This window comes from Protomyctophum parallelum, assembly GCF_964188405.1.
Source record: "Protomyctophum parallelum genome assembly, chromosome: 20".
Taxonomy (NCBI): domain Eukaryota; kingdom Metazoa; phylum Chordata; class Actinopteri; order Myctophiformes; family Myctophidae; genus Protomyctophum; species Protomyctophum parallelum.
The window spans coordinates 28,406,033-28,419,626 of record NC_139718.1 but is presented as its reverse complement, the minus strand read 5'-3'; the positions used below and the strand labels follow the sequence as shown (position 1 = coordinate 28,419,626).

Below are 13,594 nucleotides of genomic sequence, written 5' to 3'. Positions count from 1 at the left end.
ATGCACTTGGGTAATGTTAATTCTTCAGAAACATTAAAGGATGACGAATTTCAAGAAACTTCTAAATGCAAACAGGAAATTACAAAAACCCGTAAGTGACGTAAGTGAGGTGGTGGAGTCACAAAGAGATAATGAAAAAAATAAAGGGAAGCTCCGCACACTCAGATCTGTGCACAATCAATGTAAATGCAAACAATGAAATTACAAAAACCTGTTTTAATTGCGATATGTCTATGGTTTTTATGTTGCCAAATTTGGTAAACAGTTTGGTAAACGAGTTATTACTTAATTATACCCCTGGTTCTCAACATCAGGTCTGAGGACCACCAGTGGGTCCAAATGGACAGGTCTGTAACTGAGTTATAGACCCTTAAGGATCCATTTGAACGTTGAGAATCAGTGAATAACATAACGGCTGCGTTCCGCTCACTTGAGTTTAGGTTTCGGGGTGCTGAGGACGCTGTCGTCATCATCTAGCTCAGGTCCACTGTCGCTAGGGTTCTCAAAGTCCAGACTCTCCAGGTCCAGGTCCTCCTCCACTTCAGGAGGAGGCTCTGCTGGATCCTGCTCCGAGTCCAGCACCTGGACACACACACACACACACACACACACACATCCCCATTGTTAATATAACCATTTGCGATACTGAGGATTTTATATACCGGTATATATATATATATATATATATATATATATATATATATATATTATATTAGGAAAATGACACCCACCTCACCCACTTCATCGGTCACCCTGAACCTCTTGAGCAGAGCCACAACCCGTTGCTTAAAGTTCTGCTGCTAAAGAAGAGGACATGGAAAACACAAGCATGTCAGTCATTTAACCGTACATACTAGTCTACATCAACATTCACGTTACTTACCTGATACAGGATATACCGGATATATATAACATGTAATGGTTCATGAAGTAGCCGCTCCATTTCTGTAATTTTCACTGACCCGCTGGATGGACATTGATCCACCTCTGTGTGTTCATGTAAATCAATAATCAAGCAACATGCCTCATCTCCTTTCCGGTGCATCAATTTTTACTGCTTCCCAGCCTGAATAATAACTACAGTATAACAGCCCTGGGCAACAAAACATTCAAAATGACTCATATGTTCTACTTGAGACGTGTTGAATTTGACTTATTAAGCATTTGACCACTGGCAATTATGTGCAAGATTAACTACACCAATAATTTGTAATTATGCTATACATTTTCAGATAATATGATGGCATAAGTATTAGGAATAAGCAACGTTAAAAATGCATGGGTCCAAAACAAATAAATTGTGGCCTACTGTACTGTGGTATTACTGTGGCATCCATATACTGTAGAGCACAAGCCATACATACATGGTAAAAACGGAGGTTGGTATTGATCTGAGGAACAATAATATGATCCAGTATGCTTTAAAGGAGCATTCAGTGATGTGGGTGATTTGGAAACCCCGCGGTCTGCCCCGGTAACAAGATGTGCACATGCAAGCGACAGCACACACACCAAGGCCCGCACCCGCTCGATCATGATTGGTGGAAGGCCCCTCTCTATCCTGATTGGATGAAGGCTGGGCCACCTAGCCAAAAATGAAACCTAAGGTTTTTTGACCCCATGGGTTAACTGGGGACAGGGAGGAACTCCTTATATGGTCAGCACACTCTATAGTAGGGAGGATTATCACAACAACATTGTAATTTACTTGTGTAGCAATGCCTATTAGGATCTACAGTGTCAGTATCCAATCATTGTAAAAGGAAGGCAGTCCGCACACTGTATCTCAGCTTCCAGGTAACTTTATTAAGGTAACGTTTCGACCCTTCCAGGTCTTCGTCAGGTATGAGGTAATGATTGTCTCTGTTCAGAACAGGGTTTGACACATTCACAGCAGTCGGTGGTATTCAAACTTTTTGTGTCCAAACAAAGCAAAGCAATAGGAAAGTCAAAATCTCAAGGTAGACATGTATTCATTCTTCTCTGCAAATAAAGTGCCTGGGAGCTCAAGATCAGTGTGCAGACTGCCATCCTTTTTCACTATAAGTATTCTAAGTTCAGCACCTGTAGAATTCTTTGTGATGTGCATGCTTCCCTTTGGACTCTGTATTCATAGCTAAAATACCAAATGTACAAGTTCACAGCGTGTCACAATGCGATGCATTGTGAACTTATACTAAGGGGCGGCAGTGGCTCAGGCGAAGAGTGGCCGGTAGAGTGGCCGGCCGGATGGGAACTGTGAGGTTCCCAGTTCGATCTCGGGCTCCCCCAGAGAAGTGTCCTTGAGCAAGACGCTGAACCCCCGGGCCAAATTGCTCCCGATATGCAGGTTGGTGCCTTGCATGGTTTTCCTCTGACATCGGTGTATGAATGTGTGTGTGTGAATGGGTGAAGGCAAAGCACAATCTATGTAAAGCACTTTGGATGAAACCAAAGAGTAATGTAAATTTAAACCATATAATATAAACCATTTATAGAGGTGGAATTTTCATGAAATGGAAAAAAAATGTCAAGATTTAGATACAAAATGTGGTGAATGTGGCTGTGATCTGGTACCCACTACCCAATGGTGAAGCTGAAATACGGAACTCATTTTAATGAATGAAATGTTATCTCAGCCAATCTGTATGCTCAAAGCGTCACAATCAACGTGAGCTTGTACTGTAGATCGCCTACTTTTGTACGATACTGTCACACAACAAAGTATACAATAGGGCTGATTTGATCACTTACTCTGGTGATGGAACCGGTCCTTACAATGGACCTCCTCTGTTTCTTTGGCTTCCTCACATCATACTCATCATCTTCAAGATCCTGGCAGCACACATGAATGAGAAGGATGTCTGATTAAAGTTTTTACCTACTGGGCCTTACCCGTTCTAATATATGAACAGGAAATGATGTACAGTGTGGGTAATACGATATAATAGATCACATTTATTGGGAGGGAATTGTTAACGGATGATCTTGGGAAGTTGGGTTGAATGTGGGCACAAAATTATTATCATATACAGTAAGCTAGATAGATAGATAGATAGATAGAGATCCGTGCATTCCATGTTGTGGCCTCGAAACACCGCATGACGCTAACCCACGTAACGTTGTGGCTGCTAATTTCCCCGTCCCGGGCTGAATGGGACTCGAAAAACCCTGTTATATTTGTCTGGCACGGCGAAGAAGGTAGTGGAGGAAGCAAAGCAAAGCAAAGTTACTATATTTAACCAGGGTAACTGGACTAAGCTCAAGAACTGGTTTACAGCCAGGCCCTACTCATAGAACATTTCATGGTAGGGGTTCAATGCCTTGCTCAAGGGCACTTCAGCGGTGGTAATTTTAACGTGCCGGTCCGGGGATACGAACTAGCGACCTTCCGATATCAAGACCACTCCGCAAACCGTTTGGCCACCGCTGCCACTGAGCGGAGTGTGTCACCCGTGTAGTTAAAAGGTTATATCGAGTGCTGTGCGAGCAGTGTAAAAGAATGCGGTGGTGGTAGAAAGAAGCAGGAGAGAAGTGGTAGGCGACCGTGTTGTTCCGAAATTCGGAACAACGGCGCTAGGTTCCTTGAGGCTGTCCATGCGCCGTGGCGTTGTGAGATGGGCCCAAAGCGAGCAGCAGTCTTGCTCTGTGCTAAGGAAGGTACAGTACAGACTAGCCAGTGACTGGCGACACCTTGCGACAGCTTTTGTTAAATTTAGAATAGATAATACATCTTCTGAAATGTATTTTGTCAGGCCATTCAGGGTGATTCTCCAAGAGATCTGGCTGTAATGGAATTGCTTCAACATCATTTCCTAACATTCTTAATGTGCCAAGTACTGCACTTTATGTAATTTGTAATCTGTATGCTTCCAGCACTATCCATCAATCAGACCCCTAATGATATTATTGTCATGTCCATATTTAAATGATTAACTCTGAATCAAATGAGTCAGTGTCATGAATAATGCATCATCTAATCTCTATTCAATGCTTCTCGAGAACGCTTCTGGCTGATCAGTAAAAAGCCTGACTATTATTATTGGCTGTAATGACCTTTCACACCGGGCGTTCTGTACCTGCGATTAATTCACCCAAAAATACAGACAATTTCATTATCATTGAAATGATGATATCATTATCATCACGCCTCCAGTGTGTAAAGACCTTTAGCCTATATTCTCTGTTGTGTCTCCACTCAATGTAAGTGTCAACAGGTGTTATTTTACGCCAACAGACCTGCTTCGCACCAGCTCAGAGGCCTTGTGGTTAGTGTCCACTCTGAAACTGGGACATCAGGGTTCACCATTAAATATTGTATTGGGGCTATGCCCCTGCAACATACTAGCGTCATGTCCAGGGGGTTTAATACTGCAAGCTGCGTCACGCTACAGAAACAAGAGATAACCAACTGACATACAAGCCACATGACTCATGAACTGTTGGTTCCCAAGGTGTCTCACTTACTTTATTAATTATCAACTACTAACATGGATAATTTGGTATCATTAAACCTTTACCTCTCAATAGGTCGTTTTCCTGTAAACTCACCTGACCAAATACACCACATTTGATAGCCACCTGAATATTGCATTAGCTGTACATTACTGTCTTTGCTCATTTGCTCTGCTCTCAACAGGCATTTGAGCTTAACGCTTGCACAGCAAAATAATCTGTCCCTATATGACATCTACACTGGGCTACTCCTACTCCTGAATGTTGTATTATTTGCTGTATCTCCACTCTATGCCCCTCAACAGGCATATTAACAGAAATAGAAACTCACCTGCCCCTGTACAGCATCGTCGCTGGCCTCCTGCTCTGAGGAGAAACTCTCGTATTCCTCCTCCGAGTAGTTATCTGCTGCAGAAGAGAGACATTAACCTAGATCACGCAAGCTGAGCATGGAGAAGAAATATCATGCATATTTCATTAAGGCTTTTAGGTTTGGACTGCAGCCAGAGTTTGAAATACACCCTGACATACAGTAGTCCAGTAGTGTAGGCCTGTAGGGTATTCACAGCGCTCTATGAAATCACTGCCTTTATCTCGCTGTCACATACTTACGGAGCACTTCACTCATTTTCAATCTTATCTTCATATATAGGTCCTCATAAAAAAAGATCTAACAGTTTGTAGAATGGGTACATTTCAAAGACAGTACAGGTCAGTACAAAATCTGACCTGTAGAGGATAAAACCAGAAAAAGACTTGTTTGCATCAAATACAGAGTTAGAAAAATCACACCTGTGTGAAGTGAGGGGTACTCTTATCATCATACATCACATTCCGGCGTCACTTTTGGCATCTTCACTTTTCTGTCCTCACTTTTGGCTTCAATGTTACACAGACACCAAAAGCTGGTCATAAGAGGGGCTAGCATTGGGGGGGGGGGTCTTTAACTTTTTTACAGGAGCCAGTTTTGAATGGCAGCCGCCCACAAGTGCGCTTGGAGAGTGGTTTTGAAGGAGGCTTGGGATTGACATTTCTTAATGGCTGTTGGTAGGGCGTTCCACATTTTAGAGGCATAGGAGTGAAATTAATGTAACCCCTTGTTTGAGCCAAATCTGGGTTTCACGTGGTTTGCTGAAGTATTTTGACAGGTCCATTCCAACCTATCAAAATTAGCGGGGGTGAGGTGGGGTCTGGGAGTTAGGCCAAGTAGTAAGTAGCCTAAATAGTTTGTTTTGGGATGTCTGGAGCCTTGTTTTTAGGGCCTTTGAGGTGCTGTGGTACCATGAGGTGAAACCTTGTATGAGGGCTCCTGTTACTTACTTACTTACTTATCCCCACGCCGGCTGGCGCATAGGGCAGCAACTAGAAGCACACATAAGGGCTCCTGTTAGGAGTCTTCAAAGTATTTTTGCTGACCAGTGATGGCAGTGAGGAGATCCTAGTGTACAGGAATCTTTTTGCAAGATTTGCCTCCAGGATGGAGCCTAGGTAGGTAATTTCCTCTTTTCTTGTGATAATATTATCACCCACTTTAACTGAGAAGCCGTTTGCCTTGCTGAGATTACTATTCACACTTTGCAGATAGAAAAAGCTTTTCATACAGCTGCAATGTTGATTGGTGAGTTTGACGTTGTTTAATATAATCAGATATGACTTTTCTGTTTGGATGTATGGGCTGTCAATGGGAATTTGCAGCTAGTTACCACCTTGCTGGCAAGATGGCCGCGGTGTGCACATGGTCAATGAGGACCAATTATACGGAGATAAGGATGAAAACGGCTGTCATTATGCTGGTAAAGGGATTGGGTGATTATAATTGACGGTGTTCCGTTTCTTAACCTGTGCTGATGGGTCGGGGGGGGGGGGGGGGGGGGGGGGGGGGTATTACACACAACCAAAGCGTACCAGAGCATTTGATCTTCTGGCCTCCCTGCAGTGCAGCCTCTTCATGGTCGATAGGCTGACTAGACAAGGAGAAGATCCAGATCTCTGCCACCTTGCCCAGCGTGTCCTTCTGGTTGCTGCACAGTGGGAGCACCTGTCCCCCCTCTGTGGGGTGTTGCATCACCTGCGGGTGGGAGCAAACAGAGACAGGGAAGGAGGGAGTGAGGGAGGGAGAGGCAGGTGGAGATGGAGATTGAGGGTTTACAGATCAAGATGGAGGCAAACGTAGAAAAATGGGAGGAGGTGGAAGGAAGGAAGAAAGAGATGTCTTGAGAATTGCTGAATAAACAAGCCACTTCCTCTACTACATTACTACCATACGAGGTCACACTTTTTACTGCATGCTTAATGAACCACTGCTGCAGTAGTTACATTCGAGGAGTTGTAAAAACAAAGTTGCTTACTGTTCAGTTCAAGCAGAAATTAAATAATTAATTCTGGTGGTGTCTGGTTCATATTATTTAATAAAGCATTGTCTGCTACATTAAAGCTTGATAGTTGTGGGATAAACACGCAAAGGGAGGATTTTTACTAAAGCATTGTTTTTGCTCATTCAGTATAAATCAAGGATTGACACAAAGTGACATTTCAGCGACGTATTTTCCCCCCAAGAATTTCCAGGTGCCTGTTCTCTTATTTATTTGATCTTACTTTGTCCTGGGATTGCTCAGCAACACCCTGCTTCTTACTATTACAGTTCCACACCTCATGCTGTCGTGTACATCCATTACTACTCTAGTTATTAGTTGCTGAGCAGCTCCAGTGGAGCAGTAGAAATGTAAGTAGTCTCCCGAGGCCAGCCTTCCAATCTTGTTCCACTGGGTCAGCATTATTACGACGGCATGTTGGTCCGACTCGCCCCATTACTAACCCTGTCCCTAAAAAACTGAAACCTAACCGCACACGAAGCCATGTTCTTTGCCTTTTTTTTTTTTTTTACTAATTTGAAAACATAAAAAATGTGTTCAACTAGTTTAGGGATAAGGGTTAAGGCACACTCCATTTTCGTCACCGCTAAACCCCTTATCCCTAAACTTCTTTGCCTTTTTTTACTATTTTGAAAAACATTTTTGAGTAGTTCAACTAGCCAATCTACATTGACACGTTGTGAGCTTGTAGACTGACCATTTTAACTATACTCAAAAATGTTTTGCAAAATAGTAAAAAAAAAGAAAAAGGTAAAGAGGGATAAGGGGTTTAGCGGTGAGTGGGGAGTGTTGGCTGATGAATGAATATCAACATCCTAATACATCCTGATGGAGCTCGTTAATCTTTTATTGATAACGATCACCTCATCAATAAGGCTTATCGAGCCGGGTTCTTATCGAGCCCACTATCGAGCATTTTATATTATTTTGTGGAAAGACAGGAGACAATAAATTCTGAAAAGAACCAGTATCTTTTACTTGGGCCTTCAAATACAGTACATTTCTAACAGGCAATTGACCTTTTTACCAATAAAATAATATTAAAGAAACTGTTAAACTTCAAAGTGGTATTTTGTTTACCCTGGCAGTGCTGGTTGGTAGGTATGAATACACTTAGACCGACATGTTTGTGCCAGCATGGATGATTACATTTATTTCTTGATCGCCTCTTGCCATGATTGTTTGAACATGACGTCATGGGCCGCTATGCTCGATAACAGGCTTGATAAGCCCAAAACCTATTGATAACGGGTACTCAATAAGCTTGTTATCGGATTTTATCGGGTATCGGTTATCGAGCTCCATCCCTAGCCACAAGTGCCTTGCTCACAGGCACCTTGATAATCGCTCTGAGAGAGGGCTCAAATGATTCATTTCCCCTTTCCATGGTCTAATGGTGGAATCCCACTAGACCCTGACGACTGGATCGCAATTTAAACTAAATTATATCTGGTGTGGATCATCCCCACAGAGACCTTTAGTACTTCAGTAGGAGAAGTGCATCCTCTTTCTCCTCATGTGGTCGTTTTTTCTTCCTCTTTCAAACACAGAGTTTATTTGTATTTTTGGTATCTCTTTGAGCTGCTGAGACCTTAATACAGTAATCCTCACTGTTTTTTGTCAGTCATGTTGGAACTCCACAGGGCAGGAATATCTCTCACACAAACTGGTGAAACAGGCAAATACAATTCTTCAATGACTCACCAAATGTTTTCTATATTTTAACAAAGTTATGATAGGATGTCTTTGTCCATAAATAAGCCTTGCTGAGCCATGAGGCTCAGAGGGCAGAAGCCTATCTTGTGTTTCTGTAGTTTGAGGCAGCTTGACGTACAAGTACACCTCTGGACATGCACACTAGTATGTTGCACGGCACGAACTTATCCCCAAATCCAACCCTTGATGCTGAATGCTAAGTAGGAAGGCACTGGGTCTGGCCTTTGTCCATAGCATGTTAAACCAAAACATACAGACACTAGCCTCACATCTAATCATGCCAGAGCATCCTCTCCTATACTTCCCCTACACCACGTATTGTCAGATCTTCTCATCATCTTAATAACAAAAAAATACAACTGGAATTAGTGTGCCCACTACAATTTAAGGAATTATATGGTTTCAGAACTGTAAAATAACATGACATTTTCTTTTTTTTTAAACGTAAGGGAGTAAGGGCTAACTAGACACCATTCCCCACAAACTCTGCTGTCTCATTATATTTTCACACTAGTCCCTGTCACCAGCAGGCTGTTAGCAGCCAAGCACATCTTCGACTTGTGCCATATCTCTACCCTTAAATGTCAGGACAGGCAGAAACTGAAATAAGCTCGCTGGTCTTCTCTGAAGTGGTTTTGTCTTTACTGTTAATTGTGCCAACTATTGCTTCTATGGGGTTTCCTGATGTTTAAATCAAATAAAGACTTGATCAAACAAACAAAAGGGAAATTACCAAACAAACTAAAGGAGAATTACAAGATGGCGCAATACAGATGGTAACATGTTTGTTGTTTTGTCATACCTCGGCCATGTCAATAGATCCCACTGCTAGAGTCTTGTAGGCCAGGATAGTCCTGTTCTTGTATCTCTTACCTCGGCCATGTCAATAGATCCCACTGCTAGAGTCTTGTAGGCCAGGATAGTCCTGTTCTTGTATCTCTTACCTCGGCCATGTCAATAGATCCCACTGCTAGAGTCTTGTAGGCCAGGATAGTCCTGTTCTTGTATCTCTTACCTCGGCCATGTCAATAGATCCCACTGCTAGAGTCTTGTAGCCCAGGATAGTCCTGTTCTTGTATCTCTTCCGTCTTTGCAGCATGATCTGCAGTTTATTTCCTTCACGCTTTAGGAAATGTGGGTACTGTGGTTGGACAACAAAGAAATAAAGAGCAGGATGTTTAATCACATCTCTAAATCACTCACACTCACACTTTCCAAACGTTATTTGTGGAATTTTGAATGTCTTTAGTTGTTTATTAAATGTATCATTATTATAATAAATAGTTTCCCTTACCTGCAGTGAAAATGTGAGGGCCAAATCGGTCTCCACAGATCCACTGGGTGGCAGTACAATCTCATGGGACCTTAAAATTCTCTTGGAGCCCTATGGGAATATGTGGGTACCTGTGTGTTAATTGCGCTCACTTCCAACCACAGCTCAGTTCTGAGGTAAAAGGAAGATAATGCAATAGAATAAACACGTTTGGAATGCATTCTGGCCAGGAGGGAGATAATGTGGTTTAGGACTGAATTGTTGTTGTCATAGTGATTGTGTGTGTGTGTGTGTGTGTGTGTGTGTGTGTGTGTGTGTGTGTGTGTGTGTGTGTGTGTGTGTGTGTGTGTGTGTGTGTGTGCGTGTGCGTGTGCGTGTGCATGTGTGCATGTGTGTGTGTGTGTGTGTGTGTGTGCGTGTGTGCACGTGTGTGTGCGTGCCTGTGTGTGTATTTGTGTATGTGCATGCCCAGTGTGACTGCAGGGAACACACTGTACCTGTATTTTAACAGCAATGACGACAGATATGAGTTCTTTATCAAGTTCTCTCATCACCACCAGCTTCTTCAGGGTCAAACTGCACAGTCTACACAGGGGGGGACAGAGAAAGACAGGAGACAGAAAGTTAGACAGGAACGAAAGAGAAACAAAGAGGGAGACAGGGCAGAGAACGGACAGTGGCAGAGAAAGGAGGAAAAATTATTATAAACACAGTGGAACAAAGTATGTCAATATGAACAAACAGATGACTCATTGTCAAAGCAAGCAATCCTTTATATTGTAATACATATATATTATAATACACGCTCGACTATTTACAAGCAAAACACATGGTGCCAATCAGCAGAGAAGACATCATGTGTGATCTCTTATCTCTGGAATTCTCACTCGGTGTCAGAAAACCTTATTTATTGTTTATTTAACTCTGAGCATGCAAGGGTCAGAGGGATAATATTTACACTTTATCGTGCTGTGCAAGATTACTCTCATTTCACAGAATGGGCCCAAACTATGGAGTTGGAACAACAGATCAGGAGGAGGAGAAGGCGCTGAAAGACTCCAGGGTCGGTGACTCCCCCCCCCCCCGGAACCTACACATCATTTCCAAATTATTCCAGGCCGTACTGTACATGCCATTCAGCAGTGGCCCTTCACAGTTTCTTAGAACACAGAAAGAGTGGGAAATGTGGGTCAAAATACTATTCCCAGTTGGTGCTACACCAGTGCAGGTCTCTGCTCCCATCAGTTGTTAGTAGTTGTCTCCACCAGGCCGAAGGCATGGGGAGAGAGTATGTTTTGCACTCCGTCCGTCCGTCCGTCCGTGTGTGTGTGTGTGTGTGTGTGTGTGTCCGTCCGTTAGCAGCTAATCTCGGCCACCGTTAACCCGGTCGATGCCAAATTTTGCACACACACTCCCTGGATGCCAACGATGAACCTCTGCCCCAAACCTTCCAGAACGGCCTGTTATAGCGCCACCAGGAGGCCGCTTTGTGCAAAACAAGTTTTTGCACAGCACACCTACAGATTTTGTCCAAACATCACGCAAATTGGTACACAGTCTCTCTAGAGCCATTCAACCAAACCGGTCTTTCAGATTTCTCACACTCCATCCTGATTGGTTAAGATTGGCTTCCAAAGTTCACAGGAGTGCTCAGTTTCAAACAAAATGCTGCAAATCATGAACACATCGTGTGATTTCCGTGAAATTGTGCACCCACATTCCCACTAGGCAGAGGACAAAATGCCACATGAACAATTTCAACTCAGCCTCAAGGTGGCGCTATAACTGGCCGAAAAGTGTTTTTACCTCTAACTGCACGGATCTGTGGATAACCTGGTGGAGACCTGTGCCCAGAAGGGCACTTTTTCTAGTTGTGGATTGTTTCGAGTGTGTGTGTGTGTGTGTGTGTGTGTGTGTGTGTGTGTGTGTGTGTGTGTGTGTGTGTGTGTGTGTGTGTGTGTGTGTGTGTGTGTGTGTGTGTGTGTCTGTGTGTGTGTGTGTGTGTGTGTGTGTGTGTGAAGGCTACCCTCGCCCACCAGGGAGGGGACACTAGACTACAGGAAGAAACGCCAATGAGGTTATATCTTCCCTTCTTCTCTGGAGTCCTGCCTCAAAGCAGACGAGAGGTAGAAAACTGTCGTTCCCTGATGTCATCACTAGGGACACATGCACCAGTAAGCAGGAACTGGGGATGGCAATGAAGGACCGGAAAGTCTGGCGTGGCATTGTGAAATCCATGATCTTGACCGCGGTCGAAAAGTGATGATGTGTATGCGAGCGACAGAGATAAACTCCAGCACTGAGTAACATGTCGCAGACAGAATACATTAGAAAGCAGACAATGCTTACATCTCATCACTGTTGATGACATAGGTTATGCATAATTTATGGTTAAAGATAGGGCATACACCCAAGAGTCAGGGTACAGAACAGAAGTAGCTGCAGCTGCTATGGTAAAAGCTGTAAAAAGTCCTGTACTGATCTGTCCTACTGTAGTGATTATATTTATGTCCAAGAGTATGGAAAGTTGAATGGTGGATTTAGCGCCATTTTATCCAAATTGTTTTACAATGTGCATATTCACACACCGATGGCAGAGGAAACCATGCAAGGCACCAACCTCCTCATCGGGAGAAATTTGGGGTCCAGTCTTTCTCAAGGAGTCAAGGACTCCCTCTAACACAGGGGGACCTGGGTAAGTGGGTATCAAACCGGGAACCTTCCGTTTTCCAAGTGGCCGCTCTACCTCCTGAGCCACTGCCACCCGTCTAACATGAATCACCAAGTCAAATTCATCTTCATAGGTGGCAGTGATTCAGAATCAGGAGGCAGAGAGGTGTAGACAGACTGAGTCTGGGACCCGTAACGGTCGACATGAAGCTCATCTTACCTTCATATCAAAGTGTCTGTGAGCGAGAGACTAAACCCTTAACTTCTTCCGTCAAACAGGTTTAGCTGACAGTGTGATTGTATTGCACATTGTAAAGTGCTCTGGCTAAAAGAGCTATACAAACAGAAATGCAGACCATTTATCATCTTAGCCGACAGCTTCTGTACTTGATAATAACTGAATATACTAGTGTAGCTTGAATGCTCACTTCTAGAAAGCCTTGCCTGTCTCTGTTTTAAAAAATCACAGTGAGGGGTACTAATATATTAAAGTCTAACTCATGTTGATTAGGTGATTATAGGTAGTGGTGATGTAAAGCAAACGGTGATAAAACCAACATTAAATTCTCTTTATTGTTAATGGCATTTAATGTTTGTGTTAGGGACAAGATGACGTAATGATGATACAAGTGTGTACCTTGTAATCTGAAGTGCCCAAATAAATAAACTTAAAAAAAAAGCCTTGCCAAGTGTTTTTGTCATCAGCTTTACCAATAAAAAGAATGATAACGTTTTCAAAGTCTGGTTGTGGGCAGTTTTTTACGATGAATGAATGAATGAATTTTACGAACAACTGAGGTTCGGGAGGTTTGACGAAGCAGAAGACAACCAAGCCCAACTCACCAGCCACTGCCAACTCCACCCTGAGCCACCCACCCAGGCCAACCACTCACCCACTTTCAACCAGGCCGACCACTCACCCACCTCCAACCAGGCCAACCACTCACCCACTTCCAACCAGGCCGACCACTCCTACCTCACCAATCACTGGGGGTATTTAAACGCAAGTTTTAAAAAAATGGCGTTCTAGTTTCCAGTAACCCTCCCTCCCTCCCATTTCTCTTCTACTTCTATCTTCTCTGCAGGTTCCAGAGGGGGTTTCTACACTGTCGCAAAGGCTCTCGCCTCG

At 43.3% G+C, this 13,594-nt stretch overlaps 1 protein-coding gene across 14 annotated transcripts in view; it reads right to left on the bottom strand.

The window, feature by feature from the left end:
- The window catches only part of pacs2 (phosphofurin acidic cluster sorting protein 2), a 75,719-nt gene that overhangs the window by 20,045 nt on the left and 42,080 nt on the right, over positions 1-13,594 (bottom strand). For 7 of the 14 annotated variants that reach the window (XM_083792496.1, XM_083792507.1, XM_083792506.1 and 4 more), the window contains 8 exons: positions 10,293-10,380; positions 9,817-9,906; positions 9,538-9,663; positions 6,340-6,502; positions 4,766-4,842; positions 2,734-2,814; positions 732-800; positions 431-582 (listed from right to left, as the gene is read on the bottom strand). In XM_083792496.1, coding sequence (XP_083648622.1) covers positions 431-582; positions 732-800; positions 2,734-2,814; positions 4,766-4,842; positions 6,340-6,502; positions 9,538-9,663; positions 9,817-9,906; positions 10,293-10,380 — 846 coding nt within the window. Of the gene's footprint in view, positions 1-430; positions 583-731; positions 801-2,733; positions 2,815-4,765; positions 4,843-6,339; positions 6,503-9,324; positions 9,356-9,537; positions 9,664-9,816; positions 9,967-10,292; positions 10,381-13,594 lie in introns of those variants that run through there. The other 7 variants (XM_083792502.1, XM_083792505.1, XM_083792500.1 and 4 more) reach the window with 4 other exon arrangements.